Raw genomic sequence first — 20,856 nt, forward strand, 5'->3', positions numbered from 1 at the left:
ATGGAAGTCTTCCACAGAGCCTAAGTTCTTCTCGAAGAAGAGGTCAATCTCCTCCGCCACTTCACTCCGGAACGCGTCGTCTAGCAGGGCATAAGGCGGAAAGCGCCAGATAAACGGGGGGATCCCGCGCCGCGGAGCCTCTAATGTCAATAATATAGGCGAGTGGTCAGACAGGGTGCGCGCGAGCACGGTGCACTCAACAATTTGATTAGTGATGGAATGAGAGGCCAGCCAATAGTCGATTCTGGTGTGGATGTCGTGAAAGGAAGAGTAGTGTGTATACCCACCCCTGCCCGCATTGCGAGACCTCCACACATCTACCATATCTAGGGTCAGCAGCTCGACCCTAAGAGCCATTGCAGCCGCAGCAGGCTTTCGCATGGGGCCCGAAGATCTATCCAACCCAGGGTTTAGCACCAGGTTAAAGTCCCCCCCCAGAGCATGGAGGTGGAGGTGAATTGTCTGCAACTCTGAGCTAGCCGGGTGTAGAAGTCTGGGGAGTCATAATTCGGACCATACACATTAACTATAGTTAAAGAGTGTCCCTTCCCTTCACATCTCGATATGAGGTAACGGCCCTCGGGGTCTGCAATAATCAGACGCAGAGCCAGCTTGGAGCGAGGGTTCACCCACGTCAGCACCCCTCTGGAATGTGTGGTGTAGCCCGCTGCGGTGGAGTTACCCAACAATCCCCTAAGCTGTAGCAACTTACTCGTGAGTGGAAAACGTGTCTCTTGGATCAGGGCGACATCTACTTGGTGTCTTTGCAGGTAGTGAAGTACCTTCCTCAATGTTCTATGGTCGTTAAGCCCCCTGACATTCCAAGTTAGCACCTTCAGGGTATCGGTAGAGGAGGCCGAGGCCATTACTTGGCGTTCAGCCATCGGGGTTGATATAGAACAGTACAACAGCACTGTACCCCGTTATCACCAGCGAACCTCGAGTCCCCTGAGCAGTGCAGTGAACGTGTCAAGGACAGACCCCCCCAGTCATACCCCCCACCCCCTCCCTTCCCATCCCCCCCAAACACTGTAACCGCCAAAGCAGCCAATCTCCGGAAACCACCCGCCCCAAAACACCCCGACCTACCACCCACAGCAGACCCACCCCAACCTGGTCCGACAGTATCACCCCCTCCCCACCTCCCAACAGACCCATCCCAACTAGGGTCACCAACCAAAACAGTGTGCTAAACGCGCAGGGCAGCAGGGAGCCGAGTGACATAGTTCCCTCCCTCATCTCATATCGCTCGTGTGCCCCTCCACTCGCACCCGCCGTGCACAGCACCCCAGTGTCGCAGCAGTCATAACCCTGAGGATAGTTCAATACTCATTTTGTCCCAGTAGTGCCCGCACACACGTCCCACGATCAGGATCCTTTTCATTAAGAGGCCAGTGACAGGGCTCTCGCACCAGGCCGCAGCCCGCCCCCGGGCAGTAGAAGCACAAAGCCCCATCAAGGTATCCCCCCCCCCCCCGTCCCCCCGCACCCTCCAGCAATTCCACTTATCTGTGCGATCAACAATGGTCTCTTAGGTCCACGATCGCCCCAGCTCCTCTTCAGACTGATGAAACAATACGCCTCTGTCCCAGAGTCCCCAACTCAGAGGCACAGAGTAGATGCTGTCACAGACGTTGTTCAGTCTTGCTCATCCAGTCGGCTGTCGGCGTCCTCGTCCCCGGGCGGTTTCTCAGAATTCGATTTCTGTTCCTTCGCCCACCTCTTCATCGCCTGTTGCAGCGCCTTGGGGTCTGTGAAGATATGAGAGTGTCCCCCCTTATTGACGCGGAGTTTGGCTGGGTACAGTAAGGCGTAGTCTAAGCCCAGTTCTCGAAGCCGCTTCTTGTGGGGGATAAACTGCTTCCGCTCCTCCTGGACTTTTGCTGTAAAGTCCGGATACAGCGAGATGGTGGATCCCTCATATTGTAGGTGTTGTTTGGCCCTCGCCAGGCGGAGCGCAGTGTCCCTATCCCTGTAGTTGAGGAGTTTCGCTATGATTGGGCGCGGAGGCGCGCCAGGCTGCGGTTTGGGGGCCAACGACCGGTGGGCCCTCTCAACCGTGAACATGGCCGAGAACACTCCGTCTCCCAGCAGTTTCGTGAGGAGATCTTCCACAAAGCGTTCCATGGGGCCAGTGGAGGTGCTCTCCGGAAGGCCCGTGATGCGTAGATTGCAGCGTCGCGAGCGCGCCTCCAAATCTTCTGTCTTATCACTCAGGACCTGCATCATTCTTTCCATTTTCTTTTGCGCCGTGTTCAGGTCCGTTTGTGCCTCCTCGACCTCCGTCATACGTCTTTCCGCCATATCGTGTCTTTCTGCGTGCTTGTCCAAGCGTTCCGCCATTCTGTCCATCCTATACGACATAGCGTCGATCTTGGACCCCAGGGTCGATGTACTGGACTGTATTCCCTGTTCCATTGACAATAACATAGTCTTGATGTCCAAGTCTTCGCTGCGAGCCGCCTCGGTATGTGTTGTGGGGCCGTCCTCCGTGGCCGGGCTTTGTTGGAGCAGCCTTTTTTGGGAGAAGGGCAGCTTACTCTGTGTTCTGTCCCCCTTGCCCATTGTCTTCAAGTAATCGATTGCTGTGCGGCGCCAAATGTATGGACCGCCAGGTAGCAATGAGCGTAAGGAAAGGCAGGGCCCCTGCGCTGGTGAGTACCCCCAGAATCCCTAGTCGCCACCCGGAGGAGGGTGGGGGTGGGTCGGCTCGTGGGGGGGGTCGCAAAGTTCACTCCACTCTCGGCGCTCTCCGTGTCCCCCTCAATCCCTGAAGCCCAAACCTCAATACAGTCCAATCAGTGGATCTGGGGGGGGGAGGGGTTGGGACCGCTGGCCAAGAGACCTGTGCGCACTTTATTTCAAGGGGGGGGCTCCCCCACCACTCAAGCGCGTCGCTTCAGCAGACTTCAGGTGGGACCCAGAGCCACACAGTGCAGCGCTTATGACGTCAGGAAATGGCTCCGCGCTGTCCAGGGGGGGGGCGACCTCCACGCCGCGAGGATCCACCTCAATGATGCCTTCCGCCGCGTTCCCCAATGTGCCTCCTTGCTTGGGGACGCCACAAAACCACAAAGTCAGACCACCATAGGGCTGCAGGCTCTCACCGGAGTCTCCCGTTATGTCCAGAGGGGGAGGGGAGGGCCACGCGTCTCTCCGTACTCCCGAGTCCAATCGCGGTCCGAAGGCCGCCTGCAGGGTCCTGTCGCGTGGGCTCTGGCCGTCAGAGCCGTGTAGCTGGCAGCAGTCCGTCAGGTTTCCTCACCTCAGGAGCGCGAGGGGTCGGGGCTCCGAACCGGTGTCTAGCGCGGACCGCGGCCGCACGTCGGGTGACGCCAGCTGGATGATGCGATCACTCGGGCCCGCTGCTTGTGGCCTGGACTCTCGGTGCTGCGGGCTCCGTCCAGCCCGGCCGTACTACGCGATCCCCGGCGCCTCTGGAACCACCGCTGGGTCCCCGCTAGTGAAGGGGTCGGCTGGGACCTGGTTACTGCTAGATCACGCTGCTATAAAAGGATAATTCAGGATATTCCGGGCAATGCACGGCGGAGCTGTGGACCTAGGCAGTCATTTCGCTTGCCGGCTAGCTCCGCCCCCCCCCCATTCGTATACATTTATCCGCAATGGCTGCTTATCTCTGAAACAGACAGCACCTCTCACTTTTCAAGGTGCCTGCCATTAAAGCTTTTCTGGAAGGACTCGAACGAGTCATTCCTCTGCGGACGCCACCAGCTCCAGAGTGGAACCTCAATGTGGTCCTCACCAGGCTGATGGGTCCCTCTTTTGAGCCACTGCATTCCTGCGAAATTCAGTTCTTGACGTGGAAGGTGGCTTTCCTTATAGCGATTACGGCGCTACGACGAGTTAGTGAACTCCAGGCACTAACTATCCAAGAGCCATTTATTCAGATTCATTCTATCAGGGTGGTGCTTCGCACTAACCCTAAATTCCTTCCTAAGGTAGTGTCTCAGTTCCATATCAACCAGACTATAGAACTACCTGTGTTCTTCCAAAATCCAGAGTCACTTGCGGAGAGAATGCTCCACACACTTGACGTCAAAAGGGCCCTAATGTACTACATTGATAGGACCAAAGATTTTAGGAAGACTAAACAACTCTTTTTTGCCTTTGCGCCACAACACAAAGGTAACCCCATTTCCAAGGCTGGTATAGCCAGGTGGATCGTTAAATGTATTCAGATCTGCTATCAGAAAGCCAAGCGCACTGTCACCATTCCACCACGGGCCCACTCCACCCGCAAGTTGGGGGCCTCCATGGCTTTCCTTGGAAATATTCCTTTGGAAGACATATGTAGAGCAGCCACATGGTCTACCACACACACATTTACAAAACATTACTGTGTTGATGTGCACTCCAAACAGCAGGCAGCTGTAGAGCAGGCTGTTCTAAAAACACTTTTCCAAACTTACAAAACATTACTGTGTTGATGTGCACTCCAAACAGCAGGCAGCTGTAGGGCAGGCTGTTCTAAAAACACTTTTCCAAACTGCTGCAGCTGGCACGGGCAGCCGCCGTTAATGGAGGAACTGCTATGTATTCTATGCACAGATATGAATTCAGCAGCCCACATGCCTCGAACCGAATATGCTACTTACCAGTATGCATCTGTTCTTGGCATGTAGGGCTGCTGACATTCATATCGCCCGCCCTCCTCCCCGGCGCCTGTAGCGGCTGCAGCATTCACACATACTTCTAGCATGGTCATCATTCACTTAGTTTCACTCCATCTTGGCCACAATGGCTAAAAACAATCTGAGGATGGAGTCGATGCCCATGCGCACTGTAGTCCAGGGGAGGAGCCACCTATCTCGTGATACTTCGAAGACTCTTCCAGGACAACAATGTGCGATCATCCGGACCCAACACTAAGCGGCGATCTATGCACAGATATGAATGTCAGCAGCCCTACATGCCAAGAACAGATGCATACTGGTAAGTAGCATATTCGTTCCTATACCAAATAACATTTGGCACCTGCCGATTAGTCACAACTCATAGTTCTTTAATCTATTTAACATTTATTTTCCAGGTGGAATTCAGGATGAGTGGTAGTCCACTTTTAAATGTATTAGTCAACTGTATCAGTAACGCACAAAGCAAAATCCAATCTTATCCTTCAAAGGCAAGGACAAACGCCTCCCCACATCATACTTGTATGCAGAGATTTCAACACCCAGCCAGTTGTGTCTCTGTGGGCGACCAAGCCATGGTGTAGGCAAGGAGAGGTCCCCTAAATTTTGGTTACCACGTTTAGGATCCACCAGACGAGGACAAGTTTTTAATGCATTCTTTGTCAATCCCCCTCAATGGCCACTGTCCCTTGGATCACCACGCACAGCATACTTTTAGATTAAGCATATGGTACAGTTTAATAGACTATATATTAATAAGTCCAGAGTTCTGCAATCAAATTGTTGATATGACAGTCAAGGTGAATTGAAAGCAACCATGATCCTTAATTGTTGTATCTAGATCCTTCTTTCTTCACATGACCCACAGGAAGATCCTCATGTGCAGTAGCCCCTGGAAACCAGGTAGTAAAACCAAACAGGTAAAACATCTCCTGGCTTCCCACTCGACACAAAAAGCTCTGTGGCTCAGCAGCTTGCAAACAATGGCTACAAGTACAAAATAATCTACCATCTTTAAAGTAAGCAGTTAAGCTGGTCGTCTTTAAAAAATTTGACACACTGCTGAGACTAACAGGCCCTGCTGGCAATTTTCCAACCAAGGCTAGTTCCAGTACGACGCCTCCTCTCATAAAACTTGAAATAGATCGTTTTTGCTCCAAATGCATGAGAGCTGAAACAGGTACCAGCAACTTGCTGCCAGTCATGTCCATCTCCCTTAGAGCGGACTGTGAAATGTTTTTCAGGCTTGTAGCCTCATACATCTACTCTGCATAGAAAGCAAAACGATGCAACACCCAGTATGCATTCGCCCTCGCTTGAGCTGTGGGATTAGTTGGTTTCTATAATTGCGATTTTGCATATTTTCTATCTGAATATCATTTGTACATGTGTGTGAGGAAGTGCAGTAACATTTTTAATGCTGCATGTTGCTTTAATGTTGGTTTTACAGCTCCTTTTGATATCATTTGCCTAGTTTTACTGACCTGATGCAACTTTTCTTCTGTTATCCAACTTGCCAGCACAGCTGGGAATTGATTATTGCAGACTTTCAAATGATATCTTGGGCACTAACCTTGGGGTTGCATAATGTGTAACCTTGAATCTGATTTTTAAATAACTTTTTGTACTGTTATATTTATATTGTATTGCTTATATATGTAAAGCTGAAACAATTCAAGTATTGGATTTCCATAACTCTCAGTTGGAGCCTGTGGTTTTAGTGACTTTGGCACATTGGTTAAATAGAATGAGCCATGATCATGCAATACTTTTAAACAAGACTCTGTGTTGTTTTATCAGGATCACTTGTGCCAAGATAAGCATAGACAGAAAATAAAGCAGAGATCTGCTGATGTTCTTTCCTCCCAGAGAATCTTCCGGGTTTCATATGAATCAGATCTGTGCTTTGATATCCCAGGCACACACTTGTGTAAAGTAAATGATAAAGTGACACATGAAATATATCATGAATTAAACCCAGGCTAATTACATTATGTGTATTCTGCTTACTGGTGGCATTTCAGAACAGTCACCATTCCGTGTTTCTTCCACTAGCGGCTGGCAGGGAACAGAGGGGGGTGGGGCGGGGGGAAGGAGTAACGAAAAAATAAAAATCACTTCCCTCCAACCTCCCCGCCGCAGGCCGCTGTCTCTCCTCGTTCCTTCGACCAGAAGCAGCAGGAGCCACCCGAGCTCCCCTAAGCCAATCACAACGCTGCAACGTGATTGGTCTGAGCGCTGTGACTTGGCGCTCAGGCGGGGACAAGGACAGGGAGCCTGGGCATGTTCCCCACCAGGCTAACTGTGCATGACTCTTCGGCCAGTCCCAGACGACCGGCCAAGCAGTCATGTCTGCTTAGTGTGCACAAACCACTCCTCCCCCTGTGCCACCAGCCTCCCCACCCTAACCCAGCCCGAACCTACGAAAAATAAAATAATGATAACTGTTATTATCCTATTCTTTTTCCTGCTCTGAGAGCAGTGGGGCGACGCTTCCCCTAGCGTCATCCACTTCTGCATGTGCTCTGCTGAGATTTTGTTAGTCTTATTATTTTCTGTGCTTCTTGCAGGTGATATCATTGTGATTTCACCCAGCTTTACTGATGAAAACAAAAGACTTTTCAAGCAAGAGACCCAGGATGAACAAGTAAACGCAGGTGAGTCAGATGAGATACCGCCTTAAAAAATGGGTGAAATGTATTCCCAATATTTCTATTTGGAAAAGTGCCTCTTTTGACATGGTTAGCCCCCTCTTTTTCTCTGGTATTTGATGTGGTTTCGATTGTAGTGTACAGGGTCTCTGCCAACCAGGTCCCCTGTGTCAGTGCTCTTCATTAAAAGCATGTCCATAATTTGTACTTCTGCCCCTTGTAAGTTCCTAGTAAGTGGTGACCTTGGTACCTAGGGTCTGGAAGCTGAAAAGGGTCCCCTGGGACCCCCTCATTGGGACCATGCCACTGCCTTTGCAGTTGCATGCCCCTGTGTGGTAAGGAAAAACAACAGCGTTGACAGACACCCTGAACGGGTGCTTTGCCAGCAAGCACTGTCTGAAGGTATAGATAAGTCACCCCTCTAGCAGGCCTTTCTACCCTAAGGCAGGATGCACTATACCACAGGTGAGGGCCTATCTGCATGAGTAGATCGGCTCCTACTATTCTTAAGTCAATTCTTAAGTATCATAAGTGCCAGGGAAGCCATAAGGAGTATATGGGCTGGAAACGTGACAAATCGAGTTCCCCAGCACCCTGATGGCTTCACTGAAACCAGGAGTGTTTGGTACCAAATTACTCCTGGTAATAAGTCCACACTCATGCCAGTGTAATATTTATTAAACCATATACTCAGGTGCCTCAGAGTTGCCCCCTGAAAACCTACCAACCCTGGTGTGGTTGCTGACTGGCTTTAGGCAGCCTACCAAAGCAGACATGGCTCTGGACCCCTGGGTGGAGAGCCTCTGCTTTCTGGGCCCAGAAACAATTCACATCCTGGGCAGAGGCCTGCCGCCTTTGTAATGTGACTCCCCCCCCTCCCCCCCCCCCATTCCCCATTTTCAGTCCCCTCAGGGGACTCCTCCTATCGGGGCTAGGATTCTGCCCCCTCACACTGGAGGGTGGCATAATACAGGGTTTAGTCACCTCAGATTCGGTGACCATTGGCCCTACCTGTTGCTCCCTTAAAACTCCCCCTAAATATAGTATTAAGGAGGCTCCCCTAGACCTTGAAACTAGTTACTTGCGACCTAAAACAAAGGAGGAAAAAGCTGCAGTGCAGCGAAGTCCGTAGACTACTGACTTGTCCCCAGCCCTATCTGCCTGTCTCTAGCTTCAAAGACCCTCCGAGAAGACGGCGTTTGTTCTGGAGCCAGTAACTTCCAGAAACCAGAGGAAGACTCCCTGAATTCTGACAGAGACTTGAACTCCAGAAGACAGCGATTCTGTCCCCAGAAAACCAACACAAAGGATTCCAGTGCCTTCCAGATCCGCAAGTCCTGCCCACTCTTCACCAGATGCCTCTGGTCTGTGTCCAGGTGGACCACCGACCCAGAACAGGCTCCTCAGTGATCCTCATCTCAGGTCCAGCATTGTCTCACCTCTCCACAACGATGCCTGCAGCCTGAATCCGAAGGCTCCCCCTGACTGCGACCAGCTCCGTTAGAAGAATCCAAAGATAGTCCTGCACCGAAGTCCCTAGGCCTTGGTGAGCTGAACCTATGGTTCCCTGAATTGCAACCTGAACCCAGCTGCCCCTATGCCGCTAGTGGTGTATGTTTGGTGCTTCTTTGTGCCCCCACCCGTGCTTGATCTAGCCCTCAAAGCTTGGCCCCTGCATCCGATTTACCTACCCGCAATCAGTGTGGCTTCAAGCACCAGTCTCAATTGATATGCATTGGGGGCAAACTCTGATTATGACCTCTGTGCCCGGCCGCCCCTGTGCCTCTGGTGATGCAGTTTTGGTACACGCCTGACCCTTGCCCCTTGCTGACCTTTGGCTCCGAAGACTGGAACTGTAAGTTGTGTACTTACCTGTTTAAATATAAATTACATTGGTTTCCTCCTTATGATAACGGATGCCCGTAGGGTTACAGCGCACATTATAAATGTTGATACAATACAATAACATTGAAGTGGTCAGAAATTGCACTCTGTAGCCTTTTGAAAGTGAAAAGTATTTTTATTCAGAACCTGCCTTTTTGTGAAGAACTTTGTTTTAAGATTAAGCACTAAACAAAGCTTATTTCTATAAAATTAGTATGGATCTCCTTTTTTAGTCGTGTCTGTTATTGGTCCTGTGTGTAATATGTCTTACACTCCTCTGTGCTAGGCATAAGGCTGTTGCCCACACTGTCACTAACGGAGCATCCTGGGTTTGCATTGAGCCCTGTACACTTCTGGGGGAATCTCTGGACTCTGTGCACAGTATAGCCACCAAGTGGTATACCATATATTAAGCCAGCTTCCTACTGCCTATATTTCCCAAGGTTTATTAGAAGATCTTACAGAAAAGGCTGATTATCTTAGTTCTTAGCAAACATGAAAAAGGAGAGTGGGTTGTTTTGTGCACCAGCTGAACTCTCAGATAAAAGAAAGTAAAGGGTATCCTTGTGACCAATGGAGTAGCTAGAAAATTCGAGAAAAAAACACTTGAAGCATACCTCTACAACCAGCACGCAAAGTGAGCAAAGCTGATTTTCATAGAAGTGTTCCCTTTTCCCTTTCATCCTCCTTTCATCCATCAATCCTTTCATCCTTCTATCCATTTATTCATGTACCAATCCCTTCACCTTTCTGTCGATCCAACATACATCCAAAATCCATCCATTCACCCTTTCACTCTTTCAGACATCCTTTCACACGTACCATTTTTCCAGTGCCCATCTTTCCATTCGTTCACCCTTTTATCTCTCAATCTTTTCACTCTTTCATCACTGTGCGCACTAATACCCTCAATGGTGATTAGCACGCTATAAAAACACTGATAACATACATCCATTTTCCCGTACACCTATTCATTGTTTGACCTTTTCACTCCATCCATTCACCCTTTCACTCCATTCTTTTGCTCTTTCGTCTGTTCATTATTTCACGTGTCTATCCTAATTTTCACCTTTTTTTAAGTTTCCTTTTAATGTTCTTCTTTTCATCCTTACTTTTCCCACCAGTGCATTCTTTACTTTCTACCAATATTCTATATCCTTTTTCTTTATCTGTCTCTCAGAACACCTTTTCTGTTTCTCCCTCTCTCTGTGTTGTCCCTTTCCTTCATCATTCCACTATATTCCGTTCTCTTTTGCCTTTGCCTAAAGCCGGCCTAAAGCCACACCCCTCTGTCATGGTATTCCCTATCCATTATTTATTAACATTCAGCCTGCAGACTGAAGAGGCCACACATGGCTGATTAACGTTTTATTGGGATCAAGTTCACCAGCCCATAAGTCCCGTAGCAGCCCCCGCTTAAGTGGGGGGTTCCCTACGCCACTGCTTCTGACAGTCCTATTTTTTATGTGCAGAGACTTCGCAGTCGTAAAGATACTACTCATAAAATACCTTTGTGAATAGCAAACAATTGTAAGCTTACACAAAAGTGTAAGTATACCTTTGTGAATCTGGTCTCTTGTAATTTGTTTTCAACGAGGGAGGCACCAGGTAGTACAACATCTAACTGCAGTTACTGTGTCACCCTTATCCCAAAATGCCTGTGACATTTATCGCTGTGAGGCAGGCAGTCTAAAAAAGGTTTAAAGTGATTGCTGCTGCTACTAGTGTGAGGCCCTTTTGTGGATTCTGGGTGAGTCTGTGGTTACTGAGCAGTATTCGTGATAGGTACTGTTTCTTACTTCCTAGTGCCGTAAACACAGTTGCACCAAACACTTGAGTGCTTTCTAGACGAAACTTTGTCTGCTTAATTGCACAAACCTTGAACATTGAAAAGGTCAAAGCGGGTATCTTGGTTATCAAAATAGAGTGCAACAGTATTTGTGGCCCTCTCAATCGACTGTTAGACAGTTGTACTGTAATCGGACAGTGCCACACCCACTCTCATCACCTCAGCTCAGAAGAGCCCCAAAGAAGAGTGTCGGACATTAATGTGTTTGTGTTTACAAAGCAAGGATGTTATTTGGGGGGAGGGGGTCACAGTTGCCACTTATTTGCTCTCTCTACTGATTGAAGCTTGGTAGGCTATACATTCAAGCCATCATAGAAGTTGTTTTAGTTTTAGTCATGGGCTTCTCATACTCTTCACATTCTGGTCTCAATGCCAATATGTTAGACAATTGGAGAAGTCCAGGTATGCTGCAGTTTTCGTATCCACTTTATGGTGGACCCAGGAACACTGTGGTGACAACTCTCAGTTGGAGATCGTGTATTTAGTGACTTAGGCCCATTGGTCTAATAGAATGAAATAAGGCCAGGCAGAAATGTTAACTTCTAATTCGGTTTGTTTTATCAGGATCGCTTGTGCTAACTAACATAAGCAGAGCTGGGAAAATGCTAGAAATGTTACTAGACCTTCGGGTCTAGTAACTTGAATAATCTACTCGACCTAACTGTAATGTACTTCACCCGTGAACTGGTCTCAAATTGTGTGATCCTAGGCAAATAATTTGTCTTCTAGAGCCGCCTTTCTCTTCATTATCACATGAGAGAACCCTCAGATATGCAAGTTCACTATTTCTGCAGTACAAGAAAACTTTATTTTCTAGAATAAACGTTTGCTCCATGTATATTAAGAATCAAACCCACAATCAGGCTACACATGATCCCTGGCTTGCCTCTTAGTTCACTAATAGCATTGTCATCTGGGCAGGAGCAGGAATATTTCCCAGTTCATGCTTAAAAACTCACTTTACATAAATATATTACTAACGCATGATGTGGTAGTGCACTGTCATTCTCAGATCAATCAATCAATCAATCATAACACTTGTATAGCGCGCTACTCACCCGGAAGGGTCTCAAGGAGCTTGGGGGAGGGGGGCCGCTACTGCTCGAACAGCCAGGTCTTGAGTTGTCTCCTGAAGGCGAGGTGGTCCTGGGTCAGCCGAAGGTGGATGGGGAGGGAGTTCCATGTCTTGGCCGCCAGGTAGGAGAAGGATCTGCCTCCGGCGGTGGCTCTTCGGATGCGTGGTACGGCGGCGAGGGCGAGGCTAGCGGAACGTAGCTGGCAGGTGGGCGTGTGGAAGGTCAGGCGGTTGTTGAGGTACTTGGGGCACAGGTTGTGGAGAGACTTGTGTATGTGGGTGAGGAGCCTGAACGTGATCCTCTTGTTGACGGGGAGCCAGTGCAGGTTCCTCAGGTGGCCGGAGATGTGGCTGCGTCGAGGGATGTCTAGGATGAGTCGGGCGGAGGCGTTCTGGATGCGTTGTAGTCTTTTCTGTAGCTTGGCTGTGGTTCCGGCGTAGAGGGTGTTTCCGTAGTCCAGCCGGCTGGTGACGAGGGCCTGGGTGACCGTCTTCCTGGTTTCGATCGGGATCCATCGGAAGATCTTGCTGAGCATGCGGAGGGTGTGAAAGCATGAAGAGGAGACGGCGTTGACTTGTCTGGTCTTCGAGAGGGAGGAGTCCAGGATGAAGCCCAGGTTGCGTGCGTGGTCTGTCGGCTTGGGGGCGGTGCCCAGGGCTGGGGGCCACCAGGAGTCGTCCCAGGCGGTGGGTGATGGCCCAAGGATGAGGACTTCCATCTTGTCTGAGTTCAGTTTCAAGCGGCTGTCCTTCATCCACTCGGCGACGTCTTTCATCCCTTCGTGGAGGCTGGTTCTGGCAGTGTCGGGGTCTCTGGTGAGCGAGAGGATCAGCTGTGTGTCGTCGGCGTAGGAGATGATGTTGAGGTTGTGTTGGCGTGCGATATCTGCTAGAGGTCTCATGTAGACGTTGAAGAGGGTGGGGCTGAGTGATGATCCTTGCGGGACGCCGCAGATGACTTCGATGGCCTCGGAACGAAACGGGGGGAGGCGGACCCTCTGTGTTCTTCCAGCGAGGAACGAGATGATCCACTTCAATGCCTTCTCTTGGATGCCAGTGTTGCTGAGGCGTTGGACTAGGGTGTGGTGGCAGACAGTGTCGAACGCGGCGGAGAGGTCCAGGAGGATGAGTGCCACTGTTTCCCCGTTGTCGAGAAGGGCTCGGATGTCATCGGTGGCTGCGATGAGGGCAGTCTCGGTGCTGTGGTTGGCTCTGAAACCGGACTGCAAGGGGTCGAGGGATCCATTCGTCTCGAGGCAGGCGGCAAGCTGTCTGTTGGCGATCTTCTCGATGACTTTGGCAGGAAAAGGGAGGAGCGAGATAGGGCGGAAGTTCTTGAGGTCGGTGGGGTCCGCTGTTGGTTTCTTCAGTATCGCGCTGAGCTCGGCATGCTTCCAGCTCTCCGGGAAGGTGGCGGTGTCGAAGGAGGTGTTGATGACATCTCCGCGTTGGGGTGCGATGGTGGAGTCGGCCTTGTTGAAGACGTGGTGGGGGCAGGGGTCAGTCGGAGATCCGGAGTGGATGGTGTTCATCATGCGGGCTGTGTCTTCGGTGGTCACTGCGGTCCAGGTGCGGAAAGGTGGCAGTGAGGTGCGTTGGTTCGACGGTTGGGTGCGAGGATGGTGTGCCGAAGCTGTTGTGGATGTCGGCAATCTTGGGGTGGAAGAACGAGGCGAGGGAGTCGCAGAGATCTTGTGAGGGGGTGATGTCGTTGTTGCCGGTGCTGGGGTTGGAGAACTCCTTGACGATGCTGAAGAGTTCCTTGCTGTCGTGGGCGTTGTTGTCCAGTAGATCCTTCAGTGATTTCTTCTTGGTGGTGCGGATGAGCTGGTGGTGCTTGCGGGTCGCGTGTTTGAGGGGGGTCATGTTGTCAGTGGTCCGGTCGAGGAGCCAGGCTTTCTCGAGGGTGCGGCAGGTCTTCTTGGAGTCCTTGAGTTCGTCGGTGAACCAGGGGGCCTTCTTGCTTCTGGGTTTGCTGGTAGGGTTCTTCAGAGGTGCGAGGTCGTCAGCGCAGGCGGTCAGCCACTGCGTGAATTTGCGGGCTGCTTCGTTGGGGTCCAGTGTGCTGGCAGGTGGGTTCTGGCTGAGGGAGGCGGTGAGCTGGTCGGCGGTGATCTTGCTCCAGATTCTGTGAGGAACCTGTTGCGGGTGGTGGTGGGTGGTGGTTTTTTAGGTCTCGCCTTTTCCATTCCGCAGGAATGGAAAATGGAGAGAATTCTAGTGCTCAAAATACTCGTCAAACTAAGGCTTTTTTCTGTGCGGTTTTCTTCGAGTTCACGTGAATCACGTGACCAAACAAGCACGCGCATCAGCCTCCCTCCCTCCCTCCCTCCTAATTGCATTTTTTCACGGCTGCCACCACATCAAAGGGCTTCTCCCAGCGTGTGCTCTGCAGCTTCTCCTCCCCTAATTATTCATGGCTGGCCGGCCGTACTTTCAGTTTCCCGGCCGCTCTTGTTTCTCTAATTCTCTCTCACACTATCACGTGCCCTCTCTTGTACTGTTTTCTCTCTCAGCTCCCTCTTTCTCTATATCTTTATGTGTCAACTGTGTCTCTCTCCAGATTATTTGCCTACCCGTTTGTTTCATTTCAGTTTGTCCGTCTTATTCGTCCCTTTGTTTTCTTTAATCATATGTGCCAGGCTGTCACCCCTCATCGCTCTCTTTTCTGTTTTCTGCATTTGCTTGTTATTCATGGCTGGCCGGCCGTAGTTTCAGTTTCCCGGCCGCTCTTGTTTCCCTAATTCTCTCTCACGCTATCACGTGCCCTCTCTTGTACTGTTTTCTCTCTCAGCTCCCTCTTTCTCTATATCTTTATGTGTCAACTGTGTCTCTCTCCAGATTATTTGCCTACCCGTTTGTTTCATTTGTTTGTCTGTCTTATTCGTCCCTTTGTTTTCTTTCATCATATGTGCCAGGCTGTCACCCCTCATCGCTTCTCTTTTCTGTTTTCTGCATTTGCTTGACTCTTTCACTTCCGAGCTTATTAAAGCATAACCCAAGACAGAATACAAACCACTTTATCCATTAGCATTATCCTTTTTATGAAATGTATTAATCTACTTCAAGTTGTGCGGGGCTTCTCCGAGAGGTAATGAGGTGTCAGCATCTGCTAGGGACCGAAGAGGCTTCCTCCTCTCAAGACACAGACGATCCTCAATTAACTGAGCGCCAGCAAAAGTGGGCTGGGACCGACTCCATTAAACCCTTCAGATGCTTGAGAAGAATCGATGTAATCATTTCATACAGCTAATACCCAGTGAGGGGTGCGCGCGCATGCGGCTATGCAGACGACCTGCAAGAGAGGCGCGGAAACAGGAACGCGTGAAGATCCTTACAATGAGACACAGCGTTAATAGGTGCGCGTGATGTGCAAGGATATTATGATATGCAGTGAACCTTCCATAGTTACTATTAAACATGCATCTTTCCCTTGTTGGCCAATACACTGACTGAATACGACCATAAGCATCAAACAAACAGAAAGCCACAACCTCAGCAACCACCAAAGAAAATGATTGTTGCAAGCATATCCAGGTCCTTTGAAGTTCGTGTCAGTGCTCATCACACAGCAGGAGCAGAGGCTGGGATCAGTCCTTGGGACTGCCTGCTGCTGGGCAACGAGAAGGCACTCAAATATCAATAAAGACTATTAGATGGCAATCGGCAGTTGAACTAAGCCAGAACACAATTTGCAGTTTTTTAGAGGTTTCTCACTTCAGAAGGTTTGCTGGTTTGTGGCCAACTAATTATGTCATTTGTATAGCTTATTTTTGGGCCATTTATTAAAGTCGTTTTTCCATCACTAAAACTTTCACATAGTCATTTTGGCTAGCCTCCACACAACCACACACCCAACCACACACACAACCACACCACACACACAATCTCACACAACCACACACCCAACCACACACACAACCACACACAACTACACACACGCAACCCCACACACACAACCCCACACACAACCCCAAACACCCACACACACCCCCAAACACCCACACACATACACAACCCCACACACAACCCCACCACCATACACGCATACAACCACTCACACATACAACCACTCACACATACAACCACTCACACATACAACCACTCACACATACAACCACTCACACATACAACCACTCACACATACAACCACCCACACATACAACCACCCACACATACAACCACCCACACATACAACCACTCACACATACAACCACTCAAACAACTACACACACACAACCACTGCTGACTGAGACCTGGTTGGGGAATTTTCTAATCCCGATATAACCATAGCTATCCCCCCTGACTACAACATTTTCAGGCAGGACAGACTGAAGGGGAGGGGTGGTGGAGTGGCAGTGGTGGTGAATAAATGCGCCACTTGCTCCATTCTGCCCATGGACGATATCCAAGGATCTGAATCCCTTGCATTTTCCATTACATTGACGCCTCATCAATCTTTCAAAGGCCTCTTAGTCTATAGGCCACCTGGATCGCCTGGTACCTTCTTTGATGAGCTTCAGTCAGTAATCTCGGTGTTGGCCTTGAAAGCGGAACATTGTGTTCTTGCCGGGGATTTTAATTTTCACCTGGATGAGCAACTGGACCATGACACTATCAAGCTGTCTGATGTCACGGCCCCTTTCGGCCTGATCCCTTATCTTTTTGGACCAACACATGATAAGGGTCATACCCTAGATCAGGTCTTCTCCACGTCCCCTTTGGAGATGACGGATCTTGTACCAGTGCTTTGGTCGGACCATAGACTGGCCAAATTCCATATTGGGGGCACGATGAAATCGTCCAATACTGCTTCTAAGCATCAGGGTCGTGCCCCTAGGGCATATCACCGGGTGACCCCAGATATGCTGGCTCAGGCTGCTCGGGACCATCCCTGCCCCCTGACGGGAGAGTTGGAGAGGGACTTGGATTCCTTGCAAGTGTGGCTATTGGATAGATTAATTGAGTTAGCCCCTGTGATGGCCCCCCGGTTAACATCTAAGCGGGTCTCTGCCCCCTGGTTTACTGAAGCGCTGTCGCTTTCACGACGGCAGTGCAAGGTAGCGGAAAGAGCCTGGCGCTCGCAGTACGACTCTGTGGCAAGGCTCGCCTATAGAGCAGCAGTTAAAGCCTACCATCGGGACATTCTCCTGGAGAAAAAAGGCTACTTCGCGAGGAGGATAGAGGCCGCCTCTAATTCTTGTAAGGAGATCTTCACAATTGTGAGGGAATTCACGGCCCCCGCTCTAATGTGACTCAGGTTGATCCTTCGGAGTCCTGGGCTTCCGATTTGGCTAACTTTTTTACCAATAAGATCAAGCTGATCCAAGACTCCTTTCCTCTGCGGGTGCCTGCAACTCCATCCAGCCCCGTAGATGGATTAGTGTCACCGGCCCCTTTGGGTTCAGTTATGGCCGTCTTTCCATCTATCTCAGTTCCTGCTTCAGTAGCACTTATGGGAAATCTCAAATCTGGGTCGCCCCTTGACCCATGCCCAGCCAAATTCTTGGCAAAAATGGCAGAAGTCATAAATCCGCTGGCGAACCCACTTTTGAATCTTTCGTTGAGCCAGGGAGTGGTCCCGCAGGCCTGGAAGCAAGCAATGGTCATTCCTTTGCTTAAGAAGCCTGGGCTCGACCCGGAAGTCCTGGCCAACTACAGGCCTATTTCTCTCCTCCCTGCGCTCACGAAGATTCTGGAGAAGCATGTACACATGGAGCTTTCTAATTATCTGGAATCCCATAATGTACTACACCCTACTCAATCTGGCTTCCGCCCTAACCTAAGTACCGAGACGGCGCTCTTGGAGGTATCTGAAGCCATAAAAGAGGTTCTTGATTCAGGGGGCAAAGCCATGCTTGTCATGTTGGACCTGTCGGCGCCTTTGACACCGTCCCCCATGAGGGTCTTCTCGCCAGACTTCATGAGATCGGTCTGAGGGGGACGGTGCTCAGCTGGTTTAGATCATTTTTGGCTGGCCGTCGACAAACGGTCTGGGCCTCATCCAGCTCGGCCGTGATGCCGCCTTTGGGAGTCGGAGTTCCCCAGGGTTCTGTGTTGAGCCCGACTCTTTTTAACATCTTTATGACCCCTTTGGCGGCATTGGCGGAGTCTTTCGGGGCCCAGATCGTATCCTATGCCGATGACACCCAACTCCTCTTTTTGTGTAAGAAAGGAGAGGATTTCAATGGAGAGAGTATCCGGGAGTGCCTTGGGGCTGTTTTTAAATGGTTCCAGCTGAACAGCCTCAAGTGCAACTCGGACAAATCTGAGGTACTCTTCTTCGTTTGTCTATCGGATCCGGACTGGCAAGCATGGTGTCCTGCTAATATGTTCCCTCCGTCTTGTTCGTCCCAGATGGCTAAAAACTTGGGGATCAGGATGGACAAGGGTCTCACGTTAAGATCTCAGATCCTTGGTTTAACGGGAACATGTTTTGGCCTTCTTAAGATGCTCTGGAAGTTCTTGCCTCTACTTTAGGAGGAGCACAGGAAGCTGACAGTGTGGGAGCAAAGTATCTCCAGAGGAGACTTGTCTTCTACCGCCCGGCTCGATCTCTAAGATCTGAATCTCTGTTTCTTGCGATGGTTCCGCGGGTAAAAAAGGCTCGTATTGGAGGCCGCTCCTTCAGCCTGTTGGCGCCACAGCTGTGGCATACTCTGCCATTGGCGTTGCGAGGCGCTACTAGTTTGTTCACTTTCAGGAAGGACCTTAAAACTTGGCTTTTTGCCCTTTAGCCTATCTACCCTGTTTTCTCTGCTTTTTTATCTGTTTATTATTGTTGTGTTGTGTTCACTCTGCCTTAGGTTCTCAATAAAAGCGCCGGGACACTCTTTTTGAGTAGCCGTGCGCTATATAAAACAACGTTATAACATAACATAACAACCACACACAACCGCACACACACAAACACACACATCTGTCGCCCTCTATCTATTCCCCTCACTCTATCTATCTATTGCCCTCACTCTATCTCTCTATCGCCCTCACTCTCTATCAATCTATCTATCTATCGCCCTCACTCTATCTATTTCCCTCACTGTCTATCTATCTATCGCCCTCACTCTGTCTAATCTATCTATCGCTGTCACTCTGTCTATCTATCTATCGCTCCACCACAGCATCACTCAGCACCACCACAGCATCACTCAGCACTACCACAGCATCACTGGTTCAAATATGTTCTCTCAATGTTTGAAGCTTTATTGCAAATGTCACCAAAAATGTTAATATTTCACTTCTGTTCTTGGATTTTAGTCACTGAACATAATCTTCACAACAGTTATTTACAAAAGTTTAAGCTATTGCCATTAAAAATTACAATCACTTTTATGTAAGTATTAATTATTTAAAAAAATTAAAAGCCAATGTTAATTGTAATATCAATACATCTAAGTAAAGGCAATACAAAACATGTGACATTACAAATACTAAAAGTGTCACATATGCTAAAGTTAAAAGTATTGGCATTGTAAATCACAAAACATAAATATAAAATGTCATTTACAAAACCAATAGCTCCAACTTTCCTACTGCGAGACCTATTGGCAACGCCAGTGCTTGTCTGAAGCTGAAGTGGACGCAGCTGTGGTCGGTCCAGTGAAGTCCGGTGGAGTGGCTGAAGGCGATGTGCTTGCTGGATGAGAAGACTGGGTCAAGCGTGTGGCCGGCGTAGTGGGTGGGGGTGTTGACCAGTTGCTTGAGTCCGAGGTTGGCGAGGTTGTCCAGCAGGGTGACGGTGTTGCGGTCCTTGTTGTTCTCCAGGTGGAGTTGAGGTCCCCTAGGAGGATGTAGTCGGCGGAGGGGAGGGCGTGTGGGCTGATGAAGTCCGTGATGTCTTCGCTGAATTGTGTGCGTGGTCCCGGGGGTCTGTAGATGAGGGTGCCTCTGAGGGTCGTCTTTGGGTCGGTGTGAATCTGGAAGTGGAGGTGTTCGGCGGCGGTGTAGGTGTCGTCGGCGTCGGTCGTGATGCGGATGGTGTTCTTGTGGACGATGGCGATGCCTCCTCCGGTCTGGTTGATGCGGTCCCTCCTGATGATCTTGTATCCATCCGGGATGGCGATGGCGATGTCGGGGGCTGAGGAGGCGTTCATCCATGTTTCAGTGAGGAAGGCGACGTCTGGAGATGTTGTGTCGAGCAGGTTCCAGAGTTCGACGGCGTGTCTGTGGACGGAGCGGGTGTTGAGTAGGATGCACTTGAGGCCGCTGCTGGGGTTTGGCTTGGCGGGCGCGGTGCATGTTCGGAGGCAGGTGAACTTGTAGGTTGTGCAGGTGAAGGGTCCGTGGAGGCGTTTCGGGGCGGCCCGGCAGCAGGCGGGGTTCCGGCCGGCATTGAGTGCGTTGAGGGCGGCGGCGTCGTAGGTCTGTCGGGTCGTCTTGCGTCGGTGGGGGCCAGGGGGCCTGGCGCTGGGTGCGGTCCAGGCGCGGACGGGCGCAGACGGGCTTACCTTTGGCGCACAATCGGCGTGACCGCTGCGCGTCCACGCGGTCGCCATTTATGGCGAAGTGGGAGGGAGGGGGGAGCAGCTGGGAGGCGGGAGCGGGGAGGGCACAGAAGGAAAAGGGGGCGTGGCCGCTAGCACGGCGGCGGGGAGCGGGGCGGGCGGCACAGGGGGGCAGAGAGACAGAACAACAGCGCAGACAGTAACAAAAAGGGCAAAAACAGCAAATGGGAAACAAAACAGTATTTACAAGGTGCAGGAAAAACAATAATGGAACAAATTAAATTCAACACAACACGCTAAT

At 50.3% G+C, this 20,856-nt stretch overlaps 1 protein-coding gene across 2 annotated transcripts in view; it reads left to right on the top strand.

Moving 5' to 3' along the window:
* LOC147700306 (uncharacterized) overlaps window positions 1-20,856 on the top strand; it is a 100,196-nt gene that overhangs the window by 18,053 nt on the left and 61,287 nt on the right. For both annotated transcript variants that reach the window (XR_015299398.1, XM_086935678.1), the window contains exon 4: window positions 7,223-7,309. Coding sequence is in view for 1 of the 2 variants with exons in the window: in XM_086935678.1 (XP_086791804.1) it covers window positions 7,223-7,309 (87 nt within the window). In the remaining variant the exon portion in view is untranslated. The remainder of the gene's footprint in view (window positions 1-7,222; window positions 7,310-20,856) is intronic.

This window comes from Lissotriton vulgaris, chromosome 8 (assembly GCF_964263255.1).
Source record: "Lissotriton vulgaris chromosome 8, aLisVul1.2, whole genome shotgun sequence".
Taxonomy (NCBI): domain Eukaryota; kingdom Metazoa; phylum Chordata; class Amphibia; order Caudata; family Salamandridae; genus Lissotriton; species Lissotriton vulgaris.